Source organism: Girardinichthys multiradiatus, chromosome 9, assembly GCF_021462225.1.
Source record: "Girardinichthys multiradiatus isolate DD_20200921_A chromosome 9, DD_fGirMul_XY1, whole genome shotgun sequence".
Lineage (NCBI taxonomy): Eukaryota > Metazoa > Chordata > Actinopteri > Cyprinodontiformes > Goodeidae > Girardinichthys > Girardinichthys multiradiatus.
Genome location: NC_061802.1, coordinates 21314183 through 21342009, shown reverse-complemented (window position 1 = coordinate 21342009; position 27827 = coordinate 21314183). Strand labels below are relative to the sequence as shown.

Sequence of the window (27827 nt, the reverse complement as noted above, 5' to 3'; positions counted from 1 at the left end):
CATATCAATATTTATATGGGGTATCGATATTGCCCCAAAATGTTCCTATCAGTGCATCCCTAGTCGAATCAGAATTTACTGTTGTTTTAGATGTGAATTAAATTTATGTTTTAACCAGCAACATCCTACTGAGCATAATTCTCTATTGTGAAATGATGTATATTTTCTTCATCTGTTGAAACCTAAAGTAAAGTCAGGGACCTGGTTCAGTGCTGATGTGTTATCAGAGCAGAGTAACTTTGGACTGAAGTAATTTTTAAAAATATATTTAGACTTGGTCAGTGCAACTCAAACTGATGACTCCTCAAAATAGTTTTCAAAATAGTCCGAAATGTAATATTCTGTGATAAGATCTCTGCCTCAGCAACATGTAAAACGTGTTGCTGATGTGATAGAAATCTTGGAGGTTTGTTTCTGAAGACCTCCTGCATATCTGCGTCTTTATTAGCATATCCTTGTCAGCTGGCTCAGCTGTGCAAAGCAGAAGAAAAAAATCAAACATAAACCTTCCCTTTTTAGGTGGTTTGACAGAATCCCATTGATCTTACTGGGATAAAGACAGTTGTCTTGTCCAAAATTAGTATTTTTTTGTCAACAAAGGTCCTCCAAAGGCCACTTCCTTTTTTCCGATTTTCTTTTTTTTAATCATCTCCCCTACTCATTGCTTTACTGTAAAGCAGATATTCTGATACACGATTAAGGAAGTGAAAAAGAGAAAGGTTATTTAGAGTCTGTTAATAGACTGTCTTTGCAAGAGTTGGATGCCACAATTGCAGAAAACTCTACACAAAAGCCATGTGTCAATTTCTTTGTTGCTGTCTTCTGGGAAATGGCAGCAAAGATCTGTGAAGAAGAAGTTTTAGATTTTACTTTGTGTTGCCGAGGTGATTCAGCCATTTTTAGCGGAGGAAGATTTTCAAGGCTGACCACATATCAGGGTTTTGCCCTTAGGAATTAAATGGCGTCGACTGGAAGTATGTGGCATATACCGTAAATGTTCTTTAACTCTGAAAATGCCAACCAGATGCTGTTAGAAAACATGGAGCTGTGTGTTAAGTTGGGCTCAAATAGGGCTGAACATCAAGGTTTCAGAGCTTTAGGCCCTTCCAAAGTTCTGTATGTCTACATTGTGAGTAATTAGGATCTGTGGAAAGCATGGCAGGCAGCTGCACTTGAGTCATCATGCATCCTCTCTCTGTGCTTTCAATGGGCCCCATCATCCAATCTGGCTCACTGGTGCTTCTGACACCTCATATGTTTTCTGGCTCTGTGTGTGTGTTGTGGTATCAGTTGAAAAGTTAATTTCAAGAGCTGCTTACATATAACTTCTTCTCAGAAGCCTCTTTTCACCCAGCAGGCGTCCTTTACTGGTGCAAAAAGATATCCTTGCTGCTGTGCTGTGTGATTATGTACACAGACCAAACATAGATAGTTGGGCGCTCAATCACTGTCTGTTTCCACACAGCAAGCCAACACGTACTTGTTTTGCAAAGTTTAAAAGTAGTCAGTGACTTGGCTTCTTAGTAGGATTTGTTTAAAATCAATTGGCCTACTTCCAAAAACTGGAGACTGGAGAATAAGACATATGTAACAAATAGCTCCAAATCAACGATACTGTCCAAAATCGTTACATATATAATACATGTATAATCAATACAGACAATCTATACATCCATCCATGGATGGATGGATGGAGATATCTATATCTACAGATCTTTATCCTGCTCTTGTCCAGCTTTCTCTGAGTCCAAAACCAAGAGGAAAACTTTGTAAAACCTTCAGAAAGCCTAATTTTTTTCCTAAGACCACTTTATCAGATCATAAGAAAATCTGCCTCACTGGATACAAAATATAGAGAAATGAAGAGATACCCAGGTCTTCTGTAAGCTACTGTATTTTACTTGTTGAAATCCAAGATGGAACACTTAAATGTGTTGTAACCAATGAGGCATGTGATCATTTATCAGGAGACTAGAAGCTGAAAAACTTGGTGTTCTTGGAAAAGTATTTGAATAGGAAAATATTTTATTACGTTTGAATATATTTTATTATTCAGTGAAGATAAAGACTAGAAAATGGTTGAATGAAAATCAAGACCGTCAAAACCTCCTAAGATATGTTCTTTAAAGAGAATCCAGGATCCATGCAGGCAGTTGAAAACTGTGCTAGTTTTGTAAGAACCTCAGTTTCCTTCTTGTGCTTTGATGCCCGCTTTTGTATTCTATCAGCCCCCCCCGTCTTCCTCTTTCGTTTGCCGAGTCAAGTTTGCCCAAAGTGTCTCCTCTCGTCAGCGTTGAACCACAGCAGGTCCTTGCACATCCTCCGGTGCCTTACAATGAGCAGGTTTCTGAAAGGAAGCGGACGTGAGTCATCGTGGCTGGGGACAAACAGCGGTGTCAAACAAATTGTTCATTTCTCTCTTTTATTTATTCATTTATTTTTGCCGGACCAGATCTGGCTCGTCATCATTGCATAAAACAGTGAGGCCTTTTAGGTTGATGTGTATGTTTTCATGTAAACTAAAAAAACTAATTGCGTTGAAAATTGAATTTTGACTTTTTCATACAATTGAAAGCCTCATAGATGTTGGACTTGTCGCTTAACGGCATCAGAAGGAGTTAATCAACGTAACACAAGCTGACCTCCTGCACAGCCCTTTAGAGAGGTGGGATGACTGGTTTATGCTGATATTTTTCGCTGTTCTGCCTCTTTATTTTACATCTGAGTCATCCACTATGTTTTAACTTGTTAAAATAATGCAGCAACATTCCTATCTGCAGTTATGTTCACAAACAGAGCTGAAAGGTGTGAATGTTTGCTAAAATAGCCAGTTTTTTTAATAGAAAAAAGGAAAATTGCAGTATGCTTTGGGAAACCCTAAATAAAAATCAGTCCAAGTGTTTTGGTTGGTTTTATATATTTAGCTCTACTTTTTCTGCAGTTGTCTTTTTGTCCCTTTGCCAGCCTTCGCTTTAGCCCGGAGCGAGGTCAGCCAAAAAGCTTTCCACCAAACAATAGAAACTATTTCAGCCACCACATCCTGTGCTTGTCAATGAATGTAGCCCACCAAGCAGCCAGCAGTTGGGATCAGGAGGGGCAACACATTGGCATTTAATCACTGAGCTGCTCACTAAGGTCTTCATTCATTTTCTAGGGGTTCCTAAAGTCTTCAGAAAATGTGGATTTTGTTGTATTCATCAGGTTTAGATAAGGATGGAAAGAATACATTAGTTTTCAGGTTCCTTTCCTTTTTCCATCTGTCCATGATGCATATTTGAGCTCTGAGAACATTCTGCGTTTAAATGAAATATGGAAACCAGAAGGGCAAAGGGAATGTAAAAACATCTAAAATACCGCACACTCTAGCTCTATATTGATCTAAAAAACTTTATTTGTAACAGAAACAAGTTTTAGACCTCAGGGTCTCTCGAGATAATCGTTGAAGAAACTTAACAGCTGATCAGAATCAGAATAAGCGTTAATATAGTCTGGACCTGAACATAGCATTATGTATTGTGTGTCATTTGATTTCTCCTTATGTCCTGTGATTTTTATTTAGTTAAATTATTTCGTCTTTTTCGAGTCTGTGTGTTGGGTTGCATGCTTGTAGCTTTGGGTCCAAACCAGAAGTCCGTTTTGGGATCATTGGTGCCAGATTGTTATAAGATGGGGGAGGAAATTTGAAGAATTAAAAAAGCTATTTATGAAACACGGATTAGATCATTGACTGCTTGTCTTTTCTTTTTTGTTGCTGTGTTGGTTAGGTGGTGAATAATCGGAAGGATTTAAAGAGTTTACTTCTAACATTTGATCATAAATAGTCCCTGGGATGCTGTTTCTATAAGTTATGAAGAGCAACAGACACCTGTGTGTGTGTGTGTTGGCATGCTGTAGATTGGTTATACTGTGTGTCTGTGTGTTTTCTTTTATAGGTCTTCTATATTATTTGTCTGTCTATTCATTTAACTTTTTTCTGCTCTTTGCTGTAAACCTTCTGAATTCAGAGATCAACTGAGATGAAGTGACTTGTATCTCTCCATCAGATTGTGTTGCACTGGGTGAACAGGAGCTAATGAACTTGGGGTGGTAGTTTAAAAGGAGTGAGTTGCTCCACTTCCTCCATTTTTCAGGAACCTATGACCTGTCATTTAATGACCCCCAAATATATTTTATTAAATAAGACTCAAACCTTCAGAACTGTAGCAAAGTCTCTGGTTAAATTTGCCTCTTTGCCTATTAGTATACCCATTTCGTACCTACACATTACCATTCCAGTAAGCCATGACATCATACCTGTAGTGCAGCAATTTAGGAAAAGGTCACTACATATAAACAGTAGGGATGAGCAATGTGGACTTAAATTGTATCAAAATGTCGTATTTTCCTCTCTAACAAAGGGATGGCAAAAAACCTTTAAATTAGTCCTGGTCATTTCAGCTCTTCTCTGTTTCAGGCAGTTTTAAGGCCATTTGGTACATTTTCATACAAATACTTACCATATATTTGCAATGAGTGCTTGGGTGCTGATCAGACTTTATTATCTTTACCTGTCAAGAACAAGACTGTGTCTACATCTGAAAAACAGTTATTCAAGAAAGGGAAAACAAAACAATAGAAGTTGCAATTCCATTCATATGACCATGGCTAAAATCAAATATAGCATATATATTATTATTATCATTGCAATTCTGATCACAATATATCATTATGTCACAATAAGGCTAACTCTTACATATTTTCCCCTACCTAATTGTGGGTGGGTACAAATAAATATAGTTTTCAGCGTTTTGGCCCAGTGGTAAAATCTGCATTTATCTCCCCAGCACTAGGTCTATCTCTTGCTTAGTTTTTTCTTTTGCAGACATTAAAGACCGAACTCATGAATATGATTGTCTGGTTCTCATTTCTGAATTATTATATTTGTTTTGAATTTTTCACACAGACCCCTACAAAGAGCCTTTCCATTGACCTCCTGTAGCTCACATAGACTCGGAGCATGGAAAGTTCACCATGGGGCAGTAAATGTAATGCCCTCATGATACACCCAGTGTGCAGCATGTGTTTGGTATGTAAGAGGAGTGAACTGTGATTTGTCACAGGAATCTGCTAGATATGATATGCAAAGTCTTGTGCTGTTAAAGCCATAGTTTGGAGACCTTTGATCAACGCCTTGTGATAAACATTTGCGTCAGCCGGTAACATTCTTCATGGACGTGTATATTTAATTTGCAAAAATCTGATTAAGTCAATTCACTTAATAAACAGAGCCAGTAATCTGAACATTTTCTCAAACTGTAAAGTGTAAAGCAGCGCATTTCTTGTCTTTTCCTTGGCAGTTACTGTATTTGCTCATTACTTGCCTGGCCTGCCCACTTAACCCCAGGCAGAGTCACTGGCATGTGACAGGCCAGTGATGTTGGAGAGCAGCTGACGAGCTTTGACAATAACAGAGCTGCCCGTCTGTGTGGCGAAGTTCACTAGGCCGCTGTCATGCCTCAGGAACCAATTCTACCCTTTATTTAACCGGGTAAGTATACGCGATTGAGCCCTGTGAAGTGAAATGAGGCAGATAGTTGGTGTTCCTCTGGAGCTCAGCTTGAATGTTTGCCCCACAGCTGACTGAGCCATCCCTGAATGGGAATATACTCACTCATCGGTGCTCATGGTAACAATTATGTGTAAGTCAAGCAGAAATTAACACCCTCTCCTTCCGAGAATGCTCATATCAGTGTGACATATTTTCACGTACCTTTTTCTGACTTTACATGGTTGTCAGCCTTTGTGGAGGTGCCATAGCCAAAGCCTGAGTTTTGCTCTTATTTACTGAGGTTTTGTAAGTTTAGTCACAGATTGCTCCAACAAGCTGCTCTTTATTTCCTGAATGCTGAGGCCTTGGATATGAGAGTGTGTGGGGTGTGTGCTGTCAGCGTTGGTTAGCTGCACAGCTGGGGCTTTGCCTGAGTTGGATATGGCTGCAGGCTTTGCCCCATGCAAAGAGTCAAGTCCATGTTTGCCACTGAGCCTCTTCCTCCCTCTCCCACAGCCTCTCCTAATCGCCTCTCTATGAGAATCGAGCACTTTGCTGGGTCACATCTCTTCCCAAAGTCTATTTTAGTCGGCGCTCAGACTCGGATCGCTTCATAGCCAAAAAAACTCAGCAAATTTAACTTCTGCGGTTAAAAATAGGGGAAAGCATTCAGTGAAAGAAATGCAGATCGCTGCACATGTTTTTACATGCGTGGAGATCAACATCAAAAAGGTGGTTGCTAGAAAAACACACAGGAACAGCCTGTAAGTCACTGTTTGCATTGCGTTTGGTCCTTTGTGTCACACTGCTTGGTCTTAAGACTCTGTTTGCCTTTTAGACGTTTAAAGGGCAGGAAGATGTAACTGTAATCAGCATACAGGATTTTAGTATCACCCTTTGTGGGTTTGAGTCCGAGTTTATCAAAAATAATGATGTCATTGTACTTCCAGTGTATATATGACATTTTAAAGTCTAATCTTTGCTCAGAGAACAATGTCCTTTCAGATAAAAGTATTTACTGTTGATTACATCAAAAGGGGATTTTCACATAGTCAGGATTTGTTTTTCTGTCCTGAGAAACATCGGATGGTTAATCCGGTATTAAGGACTCATCATGAGATAGATAAGGGATGACAGCATGGTGGGATGTGGCAACAAGTACAACACAAGACTCCTTAGAGTTTTTCTTTTGGCAGAGTGGTTTTTCACTCTTTAACCTATTAAATCTACACTCGTTAAACACTAATAACTAAACTCTAAGCTATTTATATATTTAGAAGTAAAGGCATAATGATTCATTCATCTCACAGGACGATACTCCATACTAGGTTCATGGTGTAGAATAAGTCAGTCCAGGTTTGTCTAGATGATACATAGCGGCTTGTGCCCTTGCCTAATTCTAAGCTGATCCTAATGTTAAAACGGTGCTGAAAATGCTGCATTTTCACACAAAAACAAGGGAAAGCCAGAAAAAGGAGCGTTTTTGTTACGAAGCTTCAAAGAAGAATTTATAACTATTTTGGATTTTTTTAAATTTTACAAAAAAAAAGTCTACATATAAATTTGGCATTGATTTCTATTAAGATGATGACTTATCTGCAATTTTCCTCACTGATTATTTTGCTTTTTGGGTTACTAAAGGATAACCAAACACTCCACAATCAGAAAAAGGGCCATCATGATTTTAAACTGGACCAAAGGTTTTGGAACCAGGTTCTGTTTAGATGCCAAACAAAGCAATTCCAGTATTCCAGTTTTTTATGTCATGATTTGATTTTATCACTGATCAAAACTGTAGCTGTGATTTGAATGATATTTATATAATCTAAGAAACTGAGCCTTTAAGGGGATGGCATTTAAAAAAGGAACAATTTGTAAAAACCCTGAAGATGGAAAACAGTGTTGAGCTGAAAGCACTCACCTTTGTCTGCGAGGCACCAAATAATAGCTTAGACCCACTTTTAACAAAATCACAAGCTTTCCACAAGATGGATGTCTATCCAGTAGATGGATTTGTCTCTTTGATGAGAGATATTGTGGCGTTTTTAATATTGTGGATCATCTGGCACCAGATCTTGTTACGTTCTTATTAAATAACAACCTTAAACTGAGACTGACTTCCAGCACAATCTGTTGACGGTTTTTTCTGTAAAGCTCAATAGCTTAAATGTTTTTTGTTTCGTTTAGGAATAATCTTTTCAGCTTTTTGTACAGATAGAAACATGAAGAGAAACTTTGATTGTTTGAAGCTTTGCTTTCCGAGGAATTCTGTGGTGAAATGGCGTCTAAATGTTGCTTGGGCTTGAATTACGCAGAGTTTTTGTTGGCACGTTTCGGGGTTTTTAACATTAACCGATGTGTTTTTGGAGCCTCGTTTTAAAATCCAAGATCAACATGAAAACATGCGGATCAGTTGGATTTGTAATTAAATCTGCATTTACTTCTATTTGAAGGTTTTTCCTTGTATACTATACAAAGGTAATGTTGAAGTAAAAGTCAAGATAGGCTTTACATCATTGATGAGTCAACTGCTGGGTTTTCAAGTGTCACTTTGAGAAAAGCTTCTATTTGATCTTCGGTGGGAAGAAAGAAAATCTGTGTTTTTTATTTTTCTGGTCATGCTGATACAAGCAGATTACAACATTTACAACAATGTAGTGAAACAAAGCAGTGATGGCTAAATTTAGCATTTGGCATAAAACTGATGGCTTTTTGTTTTTTGTTTTATTTATTTTCACCCAATCCACTTTTCTTCAAAGTTAGTCTCAAACGTTTAGCTGGTTTTCTTGCTTGTAAAAAGAGTTTTAATGTAAATTTCCCAGAGTTGGGTACTGCAGAACATTGACTTTACTTGTTTCTGCTCCTGAGGTGGTTTTAGGATAAATGACTCATTGAAATTCCAGGTTTCCCAAACTCTCCTACCTTGATTTTTAGATTGCTTTTCCCTCCATCTCCCATTGGTTGTCTGTGAGCCATTACTCTCCTGCCACATAAATAGTTTGTATATATCTCTCCAAACCCTGTAGTTTGGCTTGCTCAAAGAGCTGAGGTCACAGCTCCCTTCTTGAAGTATGTCTTTCGTGAGGTCTTTAAACCTGCATTGTCTAAATAGCTCAGCAGAGCTCCAGGAATCTCAAAGGTCCTGAGTTGCTGTTTGTGAGGCATGGCAGAGATAAATCTGTCAAAGGCTCAGATATGGAGGCTTGTCCATGAATCTGGCCCAACACTCATCGCTACAGTAGTGGATGGTTAACCCCACGTTATGCATTTTAGAAGTGGATTCCTCTCGCCGCTTGCTTTAGTTTTTTTGTTTTGTTTTTTGGGCCTCTGGGTTTTGTACACGCTTTAAACTTGACAATCTTATAGACCACCCCTGCTCCTTGATTGTCTGATGAGACATCCCCATCCAGCAGAGTAGCTGAGATGATTTTAAACCTGACACCAACATGGACATGTTCTCCATTACGAAAGTCTTTATATTTACCCTTTCGGGCATTTTCTTTTTTTGTTTGTTTTTCTGAGGGTTGGTTTCAATTAATAAATACATTTTTGACTTTGCAACAAGGGAATTAACAATTTGAACACAAAAGATTTAAAAAACATTGACTAAAGAAAATTTAATATAGGAGTTAGAGTAGGTGTTGGACACAGTAGAGGATCTTTTCTTTTCTACGAGCTTATGTGAGCAATCTGAAAATTCCCTAATTGGAATATCACAATCAAATACAAGGGATCGGATCATCACTTCCTGGTAATGACAGTACAACGTAGCAGTACTGTTGCAGCCTCTAGATGGTGAAATGACTGGAGAAAATGTAGTCACACTAGAAGGGTGATGTGGAAATATTTGTTCGTCAGCATCTGACGTTCAGTGTCACGTACTGTGTAAACTTTCTAGAAATTCAGTCAGAAGTAAACGTTGCATCATGACAAACATGTCAGCGCCGTCAGATACCAAAAACATGTGGCGCTGCAACAATGTGTGCTCAGCTGCGTCGTTTTCCGGTGTCGCCCCCTTAGATAAGACCGGACACCGGTGAGGCAAACGAAGACTTGTTCTCACGTATTGATGAGATTCAGTCTTGTAGTTTGTATAATAATGGTACGTATTTATTTATTGTTCTTTTGATTTTTTTTTTATGTACTCTTAAGCAAAAATGCAGTTTTAAGTGATTATTGAGCAGAATATGATACCTTTTTGCCGTTCTGCTCTTTATAGAGTTGAGGCCTGTACTTGCACTTTAAGAACAGACAAATTTGCTCTTATACCAGAATGAGAGAGAGAGAGTGAGATCACAAGCTTCTCTGCTCCTTTGGGATATGCACAGGTCTTAACACTGGAAATGTAACAAACTGGTTAAATAGTCAGGCTGTATACTCAGGTAGCCAACCAGTAGCTGTTTAACAGACATGCTGTTCGTAGTTTGTCAACTGTAGTTTTAAAGCAGCGTTACCTTAATAAAAGGGCTCCTTTAGTTTCTGCAACATGATTATTGCTTCCTGAAACATTTTTCTTTTTAAGGAAGGGAAAAATGTAGTACACTTCTGTTAGCCAGCTGGCTGGCAGTGTGCAGCAAGAGGGTGGGGGAGAGGCAGCACTGTGTTATTCCACTTCTTGAAAAGAACCTTCTGTATGAATGAGATGATGTTTAATTTCAGTAGTTTTGAAACCTTAGTTTGCCTTGATGCTTGGTGACCGGCACATGGCTACATTTAGGCAAACCTTCAGTTGTTGGTTCAATCTTAAGCAAAAATACTTGTTTTTGATGCAGGTAATGTTTATAAAGAAGCTTAAAAATCTCATGTCACTATCTTCTTTGACCTGTTCGTTTTTCAGTATCTTCCTCTGCTCTCATATTTAAATTCCTGTATGTCTTCAACGTACGTCTCAAGTTCCCTCTTATGTTTCTCCCTTCTTTTGTCTTTACTGTTCCATATTTTTGGTTTCAAATTATATTAAAAAGAATCGGTTAATCGGAAAAATTGTTGACAGATTGATCGATAAGCAAAATAATCGTTTGTTGCAGCCCTACTAAAGCTCGAAGACGCTTGCATAGTGGGTTAATTTTATAGGCAAAGGCAGATTGGATTTTACTATTCCTAGTTGTGTTCCCATATGTGCTGCCAGTTCAGACTGGCAAAGAAAATATTTTGGAAAAGTTAATGTTTTTTATTCAAATTGTTGATTTTGTAAACTAATATGCAACTATTTGTGGTTCGCTTGCCTCTCTGAACGCTAGTATCTGGAAGCTTCTGTGTATGTGATTCAGGCTCATTTTTGAAAAACCGAACACAACAACCTGATTTGAGTTTCTCCCTTCACCAGCAAAAAGAGGTTTTTACTGTCAAAGGAAAGCTTTAAATCATTCATTTAATTTTAAGTCTCTAAACAAGTTATTTTGGCTTATTTAAAACTTTTATTCAAAGTGTGTTTTGCTTCAGTGGTCCAGTCTAGTTTATGCTGACACAGGAAGCTTTTGTTTACTATTGTGATTTAAAAAATGTAGATATTCAACAAGGTCTTAGTCTTTAGTTTGCTATGATTATATAGGAGCCTTATCCGTCGGAACAGTCCATCGGAGATATTGATGTTTACGTAGGAGAAACAGTAGCAGTTGAGATTGTGTGTGTGTTGTCTAAGCTGGAAAAAAGACTGTTCCTCTTCCAGTTCTTGTTTGACTTCGGGCTCTATAACAGAGCAGCTTTATTCAAAAATTTTCAGCTAACCACAGGTGAACCTGAGGGAGACGCCTCATTCCAACTTCCTTTGTCCTGAGCCAGCTCTCCTGCAAGGTTGGACTTGTTGGAAGTGAATGGGGCATTGCTCATAAACAGACTGAAGGCATGGATTGGCATTCTTACAGTGATTGATTTGTGAAAAATGTAAAACCTGAGTTCGGTTGAATGCTTTCTCATCAAAGATAATTATTTCAAGTTTCTCCAGCCGTGTGTGCATCAAAGCATACATGCTTATTTGTCTTCACTGTGACACAAATATATATGTCCTGCAGCTGCACCCTGGTGAAAATGTTGAGTTGCTTCAAAGAACAAGGGTCAAAGTGATGTAAATAGTCTCAGAAACACGCAACAGTTAGATTCCTTGCCACATAATATTAGAGACGGAGATTTGAAGCAGCGTGCATGGTGCTTTGCAAAGGTTTCTATTTAGTTTGAACTTTTCGGGAGGTTACAAACACATATTTCCATGTTTCTTTTTGGGATTCTATGTAATAGACGGACACAATGCAGTTAATAACTTTAACACCACAGTAAAAGGGAAAGGAGACAAATTTCACCGGTTATGACTAATAAAAGTGTAAACTTTTGGCATGCATTCGTATTCAGCACTACACAAAGTTAAGGCTTTCACCCACCCTCCAGTCTTCTAAGACAGCAATGAGATTGGATTGGATGAGATATTTTGTGATATTTATTGCAGCGAGGAAGTATCATTGAAATGTATTAAAAAATAATCAGTCTTTTTGGTATAAATCTGTAACCACGTACAGTTTAAGTACGGCCTCCCTACTGCTTTAACAGTACCCAAACATTGAGTTCAATCATGTCCGAAACATAAATGCAGCAAATCGTCATGAGGGATGCACGATTTATCTGCATTAATATTGGTATTGGCTGATGTCAGTCAGTTTTTTTTATGAACATGTTTATTTCAGGTTTAAGCTCCTGAGTTTTGCTTTTTAGTTTGTTTTTCTTTTGATAATAATAAATGTTCCCCTCAACTGTTTCACAACCCCATTGTTTCCATAAGTTAAAGGCCCGGTAAGGTGTGATTGGACCGTGGTATTTCCTGTAACCTTGTTCATGGCTATTTGATCCAACGCAGTTTAACTTATACCTCTGCTAACAGTTCAGATTTTGACTGGATCTAATTTTATTAGATATAGTCTGCATTAGCAAACACTCCAGGGAAGCATTAGCCCGCTGGGTGGATTTATTGTATAGGGGGCGATTTTTATTGCTTTCTTTCTACAATCATCAACTTTATGACCGTGGATGAAAAAGATAAGGCAGATTTATATTTTCTTTGAGCGAGCTTAATCAGTAGCTGTCGGTCGAGTCCTAAAGCCTTATTTGATGCAGACTACGCATGTGGCCACTATTTACGTCACAGAAACATTTACCTTTTGGTTGAGGAGCAAAGTTAGGGGAGAGAAAGCTGAAGTTTCACATTTTATATGCTGACAAGCCAGAACTGGTAGTTGACTCCTTTTTATAAGCTAATTTGCAGCTTTTCAAAAGTCCACCTTTAATCTGTGTGTATATTTTATGAACCGTTTATTTCATGGCTTCTTCTGCATTTGTTTAAACGTTGTCAGTTGGAGATACTCCCGCTGCACACAAATGGAAAGCCTGCCTGCAGTCAGGAACACACTGTAATTGCTAACAGGCCCTGAGAGCGATCCTCAGAGGACCTAACCCATTTTTACTTGCGCGATCTCTCTGTTCAATAAGAGTACAGTTTTGAGCGGATTACTCTGCCGTTGTGTGGAAGACCCCCTCCAGCGAAATCTGACTGCAAAGCTTTGATGCGTATGGCTCAGCTTGACATGGTGCAAGGTTCTCATATCAGCCTTAACAGACGGGAATTGATATATGACGATTTTAAACATCAGAGATAGTTCCACTTGCTCAACAGACCTCATGTCTCAGTGATGGTACTGTATGGAGTTTTCATTCTCAGCTTCATCTGTGAATATTGAACTGACTTTTGAACTGCATTTCTCTGGGACATTTATGCCCAGTTTGGATTTTCCACTCTTGATATCTCAACCCTGTAAAATACTAAAGGTTTCTAAGACCATAGAGATATCGGATAAGTTTTCTGGACACTGTTGAACAGCTGGAGAGTGACCAGGCTGTGTATATTATCATTTCAGCTTTAAGCTAATGAAGCTAGTAAATGAAGCACTCAACCTTTAATTAAATTTTTGTTGCAAACATTTACAAACTTTTTTCCCTCTGGAAAAAAAAAAACTCCACTCACAAAATGTTCCAACCAAATTGTTTGAATACTTTCTTTGCACCAGCAGGAGGCGATATTGAAAACCCATCAAAATGCAAAACGTAACAACTATATGTCATGTTTTCTTTGACTGTTGGCACTTTCTCTCTAACCTTCCCAGCACAAGCTAGACAAAATGGGTGTAAAGCAAGTAAGATTTGTTTTAAAAATGTCTAGAAACAGCTGTGTTGTTGTGGTTTTTACTACAGTCAGGAATAATGGGTCTGGGCCAAATAGGCTGCCACTTAATAGTCCATAAAACTGGTGTGATCTCTTTAATTTTGTGTTTTTGTTGGTGAACTTACTGGATTTCTGGCTGATTGTTGCAGCTTGAATCAGTTTCAACACTCTCTGCTACAGTTTCATTTTCTGATCGTTGTGATCAGTCGTCTTCCCTTCAATGGCAAAAACACAGTAAAACCAATGCTTATTTACAGGTAATTAATGCAGTCCATGTTGGATAAACAGATGAGATCTGCAGTCGGCCCATTGTTTTGTCCAGCAAATCTCCTAGTGATAGTATTGTGACCCAAACCGTAGACACCAGAGATGATAAACCATTGATCTTGTGATAAATGCTTCACTGAATACAGAGGGTTGTTTACAGTGAGGTGCCAGGACTTTCCCTTTAAAGCCTCAAGTGTAACTCTATTACAGTTAATGCATTCCAGTGGGTTTTAAACCAGAATGAGCCGAAAAGTTGGCGCATATCACTAGGACTTAAAAAAGGGCCGAATTGGATATAGCACATACTGTACTGTGCTGTGAAAAGGTACTTACACTCTTACAGATTTCCCCTCTTCTTGTTTTTTTTTTTTTGTTGCAGGATTTTATTGATTAATAATGACACTTTCTCAGTTAGCAATATATTGATGTACAAATCTAATTTGCAGCACTCTTCAAAGGTGCAAATATGTTTGAACACAACCAGGATATAATGCAAACTTAAACTCAAGCATGCTTGGGTTATGGGGCAAGGCCAGCGATCCATAGCACCCTGGCAAGTCCACCTATGAATGGCTTGGAATCTACCCAATAATATGCCTGATATTAACATTTGTTTGATCTGAAACATTAAAATTGGCAAAAACAAGAAATCTAAAGGAGGTAAAGACTCTTTCACAGCAGTGTATGTAAAATACTTAATTTTTGTTGATAACATCTCAACAATTACTATTTCAGGCTGGAGAACCCCTGCCTTGGACCCCCACTGTTCTTTAGGAGTTCAATGGCCATGCTACTGTGATTCATTCATGGTTTCTCCAGGAGCAGTGGAGGTGGCTCAGAAGCCATCATAAGACTCCCCCTACCGACAGTTATTTTAGCCCCTAATTGGGCTAAATAAACTTTCCATAAACCGATTAACAGAAATGGATAAAATGTGTTCTTCTGTCTCAAGAATTCAGATCCTATCCTGGCTGCTATGAAAACCCCCTGAGGAACCCCACTGCTTCTCGTACTCGCCTCCATCCAGCTCTGTGGTTCTTACTGGGGTTGTCTGTGTCTTACTGCAGAACAAGCTGGTTAGCTTCCAGTGTGTCGCATCAGGACACAAGCTGCATGCACATCTGCTTTAAAGTCAGTTTGGTGATTAAGCTGCTGGCAGGGATGTAGCCTAAGGCCTTTTTCTTAGGAAGCACGGTGACAGCAGACACACCTACCTATGACTATGATTTAGCAGTAGGAAACATAACTTTGCTGCTGTGGGCCTTAGGTCGTTTAGTCTTTGTTGTGTGTTTCTGAGCCGCTCTTTATGTGCACAGCACACGTAGGCACTGATGCCATGTTGAAGAAGGTGAACAAACTTCCAGCATCCATGCAGTTATGGCAGGAAATGTTTTTTCTTGTTTTTTATGTTTGTAGATTCAGTATTGGAGATTAAAATATAAAAAAATTATAATTATGCATCAAAATAATACATAATATAAAAACCAAAAATGTACCGGACCGTTAGTTTTTTGGGAGGGTGGGGTAAAAAAGAGGGAATTGTCTGCTGACTACAGACTTTACAAGTGTGATAATTAAAATTAATGTTTTGTTTCTGATTGGATAAAATAGCCGTTACCTTGGTAACTTAAGGCAAATTATTCTGGACTTTATTGTGCAAAAGTGTCTCATTTGAACAGATGCTATTTAAAAGCAAGGAGGTATTTGTCAGGTTAGAAAAATAAACATTTTTTAATGAAAAAAAACATTTTTAAAATGTAAATAAAAACAAGTTTCTACTGTCAAGAAGCTGCAACTTTACAAAAACAAGTTCGTAGAATTGAGCAGCTGTTGCTCTGTTGACTTGATGTAACTGATGAAGGTAGATGTGAACACATGAAGGATTTCCAGGCTTCTTAAACCCCGCTCTCTTTGTTTTCAGATGGGGCAATCATTAGTTGAACGCAGTGTTGACGGGCCGCCTCGGGTCAACTGCTGGGTCACCCTCTTGTGTACTTTTCCGCTACTTAAACTGAGAAGTTCCCTGATGCTGCGAATAAACTGCTTTAAGCGAGTAGTTTTGGTTTATCGCTGCAGCTATCGTTTATTGAGCTCAGATTGAACCCTTTGATTCTGGACTTTTTGGAAAAGAGAAGCAAACAATAAATAAAAAGAACAAAAGTATTAATTGTTTGTTAATTTTTCCATGTAAAGGAACACACTGATGGCATCAATGCAACCACATGTTAAATTGGCTAGCCAAATAGCTTATAGAGTATTTTCATTAAATGGGAACTTCAGAGAAGTCATCACTGCTTTTCACTTTTTATGTGGCTGCTGATTGGAAGATCTACTGCCCCCATCTGGTGGAATAGTTACTGCGTGTTTTGGGTCAGTTTGAGCCGAACTAGAGCAGTGTTTGCATCTGTAGGAGAACGACAGTGCGTTGTCAGCCCCCATCCTCCAGTTATTGTTTTGAAATACGAAGAAAGGGGGGAGAGAAGTAAGCCCCAGTTCTGATTTATTCAGCTGCCTCCCCCACCGTGCCTGTTTGTGGGCTTTAGGGATCGGGGGGGGGGAGTGTGCCAATTCATCTGTGGTTTTAATGAAGAACACATTGGGTTTCTGAAACTATAAACCAATCATGTAAACTTAATGCTGTGGGGATGGGGTGTGTGTGTGTGTTGGAAGGGGTACACTTTACATGTTTATCATGAAATGTAGCCCCCACAGAACGTTGGGGAAGGTGAGGACAAAAAAGCAGATGTTATAAATATAAGAGAGTTTAGTCTGTTAGCTGTGTGTTGTCCCAGCATGATGGCTGCTCAATCGCAGATGTTCTGGTTTGTAGGCGTCCTAAGCTGGAATGTGCCGCCTTGTCCTGGTGACTTTCCTGGGGGGGAGGTGGATATGTACGCTGCTGCAGTCTGTAGGAAAGGTCCATGTGGAGGGTAGCTCAGCAAGCGGTCCTTACATAAACCCCCACATGTCTTCCTCATCGAATAAAATGTACAATTTACTGTGTTTTTCTTGGACACCAAATAGCAACGGCCCTTTTTTCCCCTCCTCCTCCTCCTTGTCCTAACATTTCACGTAACTCCTTCTGGACACATCTTTCAAGTTTCTTAACAGGCTAATCTGATTCAACCTGCATGCCTCTTGTGTTTTGTTATTGATGAAAACACATTCCAGCCAGAGCTCGTGGACATTCCCCTCATTCTCTGTCCCAGATGTGTATGTGCCCACTTCAAAGGGAGGAATGTCCTCTGCTTTGTGAGTTTATCCCTAATATCACAAATCTTTAACATCACAGTTGTTGTGAAAAATACTCCTCTACCTCACCGTGTTTAAAGGTGAAGTTAAACCTTCCTTAGGGGATGGTTTAATTTACTGGAATATAGGAAAGACGAGGGAAGCAAAGATTCTCCTAATTAGTTGTGAAGTGCGTTAATTTACGCAGTGGGCACAGAATAACGCCACGTTCCTTCAGTCTATATACAATATAGTAAAATTATGAAAGGTAAATAGGAGTATGGAAAGATATTTGTTTTTCCAGGCTTTCTTCCCTATCCCCCTGTTAGAAACCTCCATCCATCCATTTTTCTGTCCATCCATCGTTCTTGAGCCTGATTTTGCAGGTTTTATATTTAAATCCTAGATGCTGTTGAAACATATTCCATAAATTCAGTGAACTTACAGTACAGACCATAAGTTTGGACACACCTTCTCATTCAAAAAGTTGTCTTTATTTTCATGACTATGAATATTGTAGCTTCACACTGAAGGCATCAAAACTATGAATTAACAAATGTGGAATTATATACTGAACAAAAAAGTGTGAAACAACTGAAAATATGTCTTATATTCTAGGTTCTTCAAAGTAGCCACCTTTTGCTTTGATTACTGCTCTGCACACTCTTGGCATTCTGTTGATGAGCTTCAAGAGGTAGTCACCTGAAATGGTTTTCCAACAGTCTTGAAGGAGTTCCCAGAGATGCTCAGCACTTGTTGGTCCTTTTGCCTTCACTCTGCGGTCCAGCTCACCTCAAACCATCTTGATTGGGTTCAGGTCTGGTGACTGTGGAGGCCAGGTCATCTGGCGCAGCACCCCATCACTCTCCTTCTTGGTCAAATAGCCCTTACACAGCCTGGAGGTGTGTTTGGGGTCATTGTCCTGTTGAAAAATAAATGATGGTCCAACTAAACGCAAATCGGATGGAATAGCATGCCGCTGCAAGATGCTGTGGTAGCCATGCTGGTTCAGTATGCATTCAATTTTGAATAAATCCCAACAGTGTCACCAGCAAAGCACCCCCACACCATCACACCTCCTCCTCCATGCTTCACGGTGGGAACCAGGCATGTAGAGTCCATCCGTTCACCTCTTCTGCGCCGCACAAAGACACGGTGGTTGGAACCAAAGATCTCATACTTGGACTCATCAGACCAAAGCACAGATTTCCACTGGTTTAATGTCCATTCCTTGTGTTCTTTAGCCCAAACAAATCTCTTCTGCTTGTTGCCTGTCCTCAGCAGTGGTTTCCTAGCAGCTATTTTACCATAAAGGCCTGATTCACACAGTCTCCTCTTAACAGTTGTTCTAGAGATGTGTCTGCTGCTAGAACTCTGTGTGGCATTGACCTGTTCTCTAATCTGAGCTGCTGTTAACCTGCGATTTCTGAGGCTGGTGACTGGGATGAACTTATCGTCCGCAGCAGAGGTGACTCTTGGTCTTCCTTTCCGGGGCGGTCCTCATGTGAGCCAATTTCTTTGTAGCGTTGATGGTTTTGCGACTGCACTTGGGGACACTTTCAAAGTTTTCCCAATTGTTCGGACTGACTGACCTTAATTTCTTAAAGTAATGATGGCCACTTGTTTTTCTTTACTTAGCTGCTTTTTTCTTGCCATAATACAAATTCTAACTGTCTATTCAGTAGGACTATCAGCTGTGTACTGTATCCACCTCCTGCACAACACAACTGATGGTCCCAACGCCATTTATAAGACTTGAAATCCCACTTATTAAACCTGACAGGGCACACCTGTGAAGTGAAAACCATTTCAGGTGACTACCTCTTGAAGCTCATCAACAGAATGCCAAGAGTGTGTGGAGCAGAAATCAAAGCAAAAAGTAGCTACTTTGAAGAACCTAGAATATAAGACATATTTTCAGTTGTTTCACACTTTTTTGTTCAGTATATAATTCCACATGTGTTAATTCATAGTTTTGATGCCTTCAGTGTGAAGCTACAATATTGATAGTCATGAAAATAAAGAAAACTCTTTGAATGAGAAGGTGTGTCCAAACCTTTGGTCTGTACTTTATGTATGAATCCTTTTAAAAGTGGCTGAACAGGAAAGAGAACTTGGAATCTTGAGTCTGGATTAAACGAGTGTAGGAACCATCACCTTTTGAACCCACATTTAAAAGTTATATGGCATCCAGTCGCCTTTCTTCCTGACCCAGAAGTACAGAAGGAAAAACCATGACTGAAGCTGAAAAGGACTCAAGGTTTTAGGGACAGATGTAATAGTTACAGAAAAAACAGGCTGAGCTTGATTAACGCTGACTCTACATGCAGAGCACTCGTTTTTCTCCACATATAATGAACACCGAGCCTTTTGAATGACTTCGAGGCTTTTGGCACACAGCGGCAGTCGATCCGTTTCTTGAGCAAGAGTCTCCACTGGTGGAGAACAGTGAAGAGAGGCGGGAGGAAGGAGGAGCGACCGGCTGGACTCCGCCTCCCTCCATTCACCATGTGATCCAGCGGGGTTTTAAGAAACTCTCCGCTCGCCTTTAAGCCAGACTCTGTCGTGCTTTTGAATCTCGGTGCGTTGAGAAAGCTGTCTGAAGAAGCAGAAACATGCGCTGCACGATGAGCTACAGCCTGCCCTGCTCACCGGGAACTCCTCCGCATTCAGGCAGATTGGTGCCCTACAAAGTCAGATGTGCCAGGTAAACAATGGCGTTTTTACCTCCATGCGGCACAGCTTTTTTTTTTTTTTTTTTTTTTTTTTTTTTTTTTTTTATTAGAACTCCCGTTAAACATCCTGAACTCCGTTTGCTGTAGGCGATTTATGCGTTTAAACAGCTGCCAGGTTGTGTCTAGCCGGGACACGTACTCCATGTGTCTGGCTCTAAATGTGGAGTCAGTTGACTGTGTTTGCAGTCAGGTCAGCGGGCTCCCTGCGGACCTCTACGTGCTCTCCTGCACGCAGGACGTAAATAGATGATGGATCCTATAGGAGATGTGATCTTTCTAGGCTACAATCTAACTGGTTAAGGTTGGAATGGCAAATAATGGGATAACATGCGCTTTCATTTAGTTGTATTTATATATGTATAAAATGTAAGTCTGGCTTGATTCCATGTAGGAACTACCTATTCTCGCATTTTAAGAAGTGTTTAATGTTTTACATTTAACTCGTGTTTTTTTTCATTAGAGCCTTCACATTTAAACCTGGAAGGACACCATTACTGAATTTCTTCCCTATATAGGCTCAGATTTCCATCAGATCACCTATTTACAATCAGCTCTCTTCGGTTTGATAAAGTGACCGAAAGACATTCTGCTAATGCCATAATGCCTGTTAACAGGGAATGGAAAACAAAAGGTTTAACTGATCCTCCACATGTTGAAGGTACAGTTGATTATGGATTAAGGCATGTGTGCAACCACATTGCTACAAGATATCTGCTTTGTAATTCATACGAGCTTACTGCTGCCAAACACTCGTTTTAGATTTGTTTTTTTATTGCCTGTAAATTTGCTCTCTGTATCATGTTAGTTCTGACAGCCTCATTGTTGGCTCATGCATTCCTTCTTCCCCCAATAATCTAAAACATATAGCTATTTAGATGGTTATCTGACTCAATTTGGTCAGAGGTCAAAGGTGCATGAACCATTTGGGAGATTTTGTCTTAATCAGGGATGTCTGGACTGAATATCTTGGTTTTTGAGAAGATTTAAGATGGTATCCTTCAACCTCTGTCTGTTGGGTTTTTGTCACTAGATTATCTGGTGACACTAAAGTATTTGAAAGCATTGTCAAAACTGTGTCATGTTTATATTGCAAATATTGGATCTCAGCTGCTCAGAAACTTGTTGAACATTGAAAAAATCTTCTGTTTTGCCTGTTGTGTATTTTACTTCTAACTGGCGAAAGCCTCTAGGTTTATATCTGTGGCTCTGAAAATAGGTTATGAAATCTTTTAATGTCATCTCTTAATATGAGATGTCTGATATGAGTCTCAGGCGCATGATAAATGCTGAATAGATATCTTATCTCTCGCTCTTTCTCTCCACAGTGTGTCTGGTGCCAGTGTGGTGGCCATCGATAACAAGATTGAGCAGGCCATGGTAAAAAAAGTTTTTTTTGAATTTCAACACACAAACAAGGTCAGACAGCACACGTTTCCTGATTGTCTCAACAATTATTTAAATTTTCGCAATAGCTTTTCCACTGTTAACATGTTTTATCATAAAACTGACCCTTTGGCTTCAGTTTGAACTTTTTCATTAGTTGGCATTGATAAAAAAAAAAAAAAGGATAAGTCATCGCATGTAGGAGACACCTGTTTCTAAAAGAAAAAAGATTAGACATCACCGCTTTATCTCAAAGAGATCTGGAATCTGTTGTTCCTCTATATTTGGTGTTGCTAATTTTCTTCTTTTGTTGTTGTTTTTTCTCAGGACTTGGTGAAGAGCCACCTGATGTACGCTGTCCGTGAAGAGGTGGAGGTGCTGAAGGAGCAGATCAAGGAGCTGTACGAGAGAAACTCTGTGCTGGAGCGTGAGAACGCCGTGCTGAAGTCTCTGGCTAACACGCAGCAGCTCAGCCAGCTGTCCAGCTGCCTTTCGCCGCCGCTGCAGCTGCACCAGCCCCCGTTCATCAAAAACAGCGCCCACTCTCTGGTCCACCACGAGGGGAGCCAGGGCGTCTCCTATCAGCCAAACATCACTTCGGCGTGAACTCCCCCCTCCTTTCCCCCCTTCCCCCCTTTAAACACATGTTTAAAGACATACCTCCCACGGACAGGAGCAGAATGTCCTCGTTGGGGAGAAAACATCAAACTGTCCTCTTAGCCCTGAAAGCAAAAGGCATGGCTCTGCTCAGTGGGTTAGAATGCATCGTAGCCAACGCAGGGCCTTCACACTAAGACATTTACCAACACTTGTCTTATCGTGCCCTGTGATTGGCTGCATGCGAGCTGTAAAACCGAATGTTGTCCTTGTGCAGGAGACTGTGGCGGGGGGCTTCACGAGCTCAGTGAGCTTAAGTTGTGCTGGAAGACCGTGTTGGCGACAGGGGTCCTGCGAGAAAACATCCGACCCAAACTGTCCTCCAAGTGTCCACATCCCCACATCACTCCAGAGGAAGAGGAGGCCAGACTGCAGACATGGCGCCGGTCGGAATGAGCGGAGAAAGAAAAAGTCCTCGTTGAGCGGAGGAGGACAGGATCGGTTGTCTCTGCTCGACTAGAGCGAGACGAGAGCCTACGCTCATTTTAAAAAAAAATTTGAAAATATATACATATGCTGCATTGAATGCTTGTTTTCTTGGAGCAACCGTACTTTGCCATGAATCGTAATAAATACTCATCAGTAGTTCAGTTTTAGCAAATTTTTTTTTTCATTTATTTATTTCAGGGCTGCTATTTTTATAATGTAAAATGAACAATGTCATGAAGTTACAGAATCAAAACACCTTTCTTCAGTTTTTTTGTTTTTGGTATTTTAACACCTGTCAGATATAATAGTTACTTGTTTTTCCAACATGAATAAGTAGGCAATAAGTTCCTTGCTTGAAATTGTTCTCATGAAATGGTGGTAACACTAAAGGTGAGCTTTTATGAGGTGAAATCCAGGTTGAATGTATATTTTGCAAAGTATTAAAGAGCGTGGAGGGTTTGTACAATATCTGTTAAGATATAGCATATGTGATGGGATGTTTCAATAAAGAAAACTATTAATTTACTTTTTCTAGGCTTTTTTTTTTTTTTTGGTCAAAGCAAAAACAGAAATTAATTTTGGGGTTTTTTTTTTTTTTGAGGGGAGAGATGAAACTGTGAAAATTGTTCAACCTACTTTATAACCAAAGACTCAAACTGTGTTAAGTCATTATTTTCATTCTTATTAAATGCACGTTATTTTTTTCTAACTCTCCTTCCCTGTATGTTTTGTTGCTGTTTTGCATCTTCTACGTGATCTGTAATCAGACCACCTTCTGACCTCCACGTTTGGTTTAAATCCAGCTCTCATATTTTCTGTCAAGTATGTGAATGATCGTAAGATGATTTGTGATGAATGGAACTGTGAGCAGGCGGGGTGGAGTAAATAAGTGGTTGAAGCAAAAGGGTTATGGTGGTAAAACAAAAGGTTGGAGACGTATTTTACTTGAGGATGAGGGAGGAACCATCTTTATTGTTCTCGTATTGTTAAATCTGATATGCAGAAGAAAGCTGTTGTTGCGTTGGAGATTTGCAACACTGCTTAGAAAGACAGGAGCAAGAACCGCAGAACCTGTTTAAACATCTCACACTTATTACGGGATGTTCTGTTCGTTTTGCGTCTCTGTGCCTCCCGGGCCGATGCCTGCAGTTGACGGGCCGTTCTGTCCATTTCTTTGTGGCCTAGAACCGAACCAAACCAAACTGCTTGATGTTTGTACAATCAGACATAGTTTTGTTTTGAATCCCCCCCCCCCCCCCCCCCCCCCCCTTACTTTTTTTTTGTTCATTTGAAGGAGAGGCTGTGTACATGCCAAATGTACTGTATGAAAGTGATCATTGAGCCTTGGAGAAAATGTCAAAACAAATTCCCTTGCAATGTGCTGTTAAAGACTATTCTAGTTTTCATTCAGAAATAAATGACTTGTTTTTATCATATGGTGCTAAGGGTGTTTTCATTCACGTTTTTTTTTTTTTTTTTTACATACCGGAGTTTCTTGTCATGATCTTTTACATCAGACGTGTCACGACTGTAAACAGCAGGGTGTGCAAACAGAAAAATCAACTGCAGGTCAAACACACATGACCACAAGCATGAGCCCTGCAGGTGAAGTTATGGGTTATTGGCCAAACACTTGTTTAAACACATGAAGGGATTTATGTTGTACTTTATGCATTGAATGACACTGTTAGTATATATATATATATTTTTATTTATTAAGTCAATTCATCGAATGATACTGTCACAATAAACATTCAGGTATATATCTCTTTTCCCACATTGCCAAATGTGTTCCAGTTCGAAAAAAGGTTTAATTTTTTTTTTCTAAAGTTACTTGACTGTTAACATCCTAGAAACACAACTGTAGCATATGCAGTACACTCCCGTTAAAAGTAATCACACCTCATGCAACTTTACGCATTACAACCACAGCACTGAAGTCTATTTCATGTCATATGACTGACCAAGACAAACTAGTTTATTAATTGTGAAGTGGGAGGAGAAAATCAGAGATGGGTTTAAAAATATTTTTTACTAGTAAAATCCTGAAAAGTTTGACCTGCATTTGTACAGAGGTTCTGTGAAGGCCTCACAGGTCTGTTAGAGAACATTAGTGAAGAAACCTCATCACAAAGACCAAGGAACACAACAGACAAGTGAAATATAAAGTTGTGGAAAAACCTCGAAACAGGATTAGGTTAGAAAGCAAAATCCAAGGTTATAAACATCTCACAGAGTGCTTTTCAATCTCATATGAAAATCAAAGTATGACACAACTGCAAACTTAGACATGGCCGCCTATACTAACAGGCTTAATCAGGAAAGCAGCCAACAGGCCTGTAGTAACTCTGGAGGAGCTGCAGAAATTTGCACGTGTACTCCACGAAACTGGCCTTTATGGAAGTGTTTATAAAAATACGAAATAAAAAACCCCATTTAAATTTTACTAATTGCCATGTAGAAAAATGTCCTCTGGTCTGGTGAAACCAAAATTACATGGTTTATATCACAGCAAATTCATGTGCTAGCATGTGTCCAAGTAAAGTCTAGACCTGAAGCCAACTGGAAATTTGTGGTAAAACTTAAAACGTTGTTCTACAAATGCATTCAAACTCAAGCCTCACTTTTGAGAATTTTATTTGTGAAATATTGTAAAAACAATGTCACCATTTGCCAACTCCTTAGCCAGCTGTGTTATTGTGATGAATCTTGTACAGGATTTGGTTTTTCAGTTTCCATTAGTTTCACATTTTCACCACAGAGCACTTTGCACCCAGAAAGCAGGCTTACTTGTTCTGGATTTCCTACAAAAGATTAGCAGACAGACACTTTAGCCTGAACTACTCTCTGGTGTAATAGGTTTTAGTTTATGATTTGGGAGGCAAGATACATTTTTCTACCTTTCATCCAAAATTTAATACTTTCAATTTTAATAAAACAATAATCAAGTTCAAGCTTATTTTTAAAGCTCTATAGAAATGACTTCTGACTAAAATGCTGAACATAAAATAGTAGAAAAATGATAAAAATACAAAAGACCATAAAAGTGATCAAGTTATCTCAGTAAACACATGAAACAAGACAGTGGGGAGAACAAGTATTTGATACACTGCCGATTTTGCGGGTTTTCCCACTTGCAAAGCATGTAGAAGTCTTTAATTTTTATCATACTCTTCAAATGTGAGTGATGGAACCTAAAAGAAAAATCCAGAAAATCACATTTTGTGATTTTTAAGGAATTAATTTGGATAAGTATTTGATCACCTAACAGCCAGTAAGAATCCCGGCTCTAACAGGCCTGTTAGTTCTTCTTTAAGAAGCCCTCCTGTTCTCCACTCATTACCTGTATGAACTGCACCTGCTTGATCTCGTTATCTGTATGAAAGACACCTGTCCACACACTCAATCAAGCAAACTCCAACCTCTCCACAAAACGAAATTGAAATAACCCTTTTTTCTCGGTTCTCAGGAGGACTATGCTGCCATCTATTAAAATCCTGCAGCGCATGTCCAGGCCCGTCTGACGTTTGTCAATGACCATATGGATGATCCAGAAGGGGAAAGGGAGAAGGTCATGAGGTCTGATGAGTCTAAACTCCACTCGCCTGTTTGGAGGAAGAAGGATGAGTACAACTCCAAGAGCACCATCCCTACCATGAAACATGGAGGTGGAAACATCATTCTTTGGGGATGCTTTTCTGCAAAGGGGACAGGACCACTGCACCATATTGAGGGGAGGATGGATGGAGTCATGTATTGGGAGATCTTAGCCAACGACTTCCTTCCCTCAGTAAGGGCAATGACGACGGGTCATGGCTGGGTCTTCCAGTGTGGTAACGACCCGAACTACACAGCCAGGGCAACTAAGGAGTGGCTCCGTGAGAAGCATCTCAAGGTCCTGGAGTGACCTAGCCGGTCTCCAAACCTGAAACCAATAAAAACCTTTGGAGGCAGCTGAAAGTCTGTATTGCCCAGCAACAGCCCAAAGCTCTGGGGAAGATCTGGAAAAGGTCTGGATGGAGGAGTGGTCCAAGATCCCCGCTGCAGTGTGTGCAAGCCTCGTCAGGAACTACAGGAAACGTCGGATATCTGTATTTGCAAACAAAGGTTTCTGTACCCAATACTAAGTTTTGTTTTTCTGATGTATCAAATACTTTTGGCATGCAATAAAATGCTAATTTATTAGTTCAAAATCACAAAATGTGATTTTCTGGATTTTTGTTTTAGATTCCGTCACTCATAAAAATTAAAGACTTCTACAAGTGGGAAAACCTGCAAAATCGGCAGTGAATCAAATACTTGTCCTCGCCACTGTATAAAAACCCATAAAACATTAAAATCTCTTACCAGAGCTAAATTTGATGTAATCTCTAAACCTAAACCTCAAACAAAGGCAGTGTTTTCTTTTTATGTTCACTGTTTCTGTCCCTTCATCTCCAGCTATCCTCTTCCTGTTAACAGGGACTTTTCTTCACCTGCTCCTGCCACATACCTGCTTGTTTCTATTTTCAGTGCAGTGATTGCCCAGAGATTTTAATTCAAAACATTTTTGTCTTTTCGTTATGAGTTAGCATCATGTGAATGCAATGTACTCAAATGCCCTACATTAAAACAATTACATTTCAAAAATCAAACATGCTCTTGTTTTTGTCTCCATCACTGACTGGTCACAAAAATAAAACACAAAATACAAAAAATAAAATTGTTATGGTCTGTAGCTAACTTTGGCCTAATTATATCCCCACTATCAAGGAAGTGAAGTTATTTTTAAATTCCTAAAAACCTGCCTTTGATAATGTTCCTGGGAATCTGATCTGATTGTTAGTTGGAAAGAATTTGTTTTTCTCTTGAGGAAGTAGTTACCTGTTTTCCTTAGAGATGAGTGATATCACTTTGTTTTATACTGCAAAAGAGGAGGTTAGATAACACCTGAGCAGGCAGAGGTGTGTGGAAAAATCCAGAAGACACCGTCCTTGGCCACATACCAGCTTCATGTCAGCTCACTCATAAATCTGCATGTAAATACAGTCTAGCTAGGCGCTTATTTTGTAGGCAATGTTGGCTAAATCACAACTAATGTTAACTCCTCAAGCAGATTATCTCAGTTCTGGGACATGTAAAATTATTTATACGCTTGAACATTTTCAGATTTTGTCACATTATAACCTCAAGCTTCAATGTTTTTTATTAAGATTTTATGTGATAGATCAACACAAAGCAAGTGCTTAACTATCAAGGATAATAATTGATGGTTTTAAAAAAATCTTTGTAAAGAAAATCTGAAAAGTGGGGAATGCATATGTATTCAGCCTTCTTTTCTTCTGATACCCCTAAATAAAATCCTGTCCAAACTGTTGCGTTAATGGTCTCCTTTTTTTTGGAGTAGATTCCACCG

General features: G+C 39.4%; 1 protein-coding gene across 3 annotated transcripts in view; it reads left to right on the top strand.

Annotated features, from left to right (window-relative positions):
* tsc22d2 (TSC22 domain family 2) overlaps positions 1–23866 on the top strand; it is a 35617-nt gene extending 11751 nt beyond the window's left edge. The window contains exons 2-3 of one of the 3 annotated variants that reach the window (XM_047375125.1): positions 21289–21340; positions 21674–23866. In XM_047375125.1, coding sequence (XP_047231081.1) covers positions 21289–21340; positions 21674–21952 — 331 coding nt within the window. In that variant the 3' untranslated portion in view covers positions 21953–23866. Of the gene's footprint in view, positions 1–4942; positions 5055–15918; positions 16197–21288; positions 21341–21673 lie in introns of those variants that run through there. The other 2 variants (XM_047375127.1, XM_047375126.1) reach the window with 2 other exon arrangements.
* The last annotated feature ends 3961 nt before the right edge of the window (positions 23867–27827 follow it).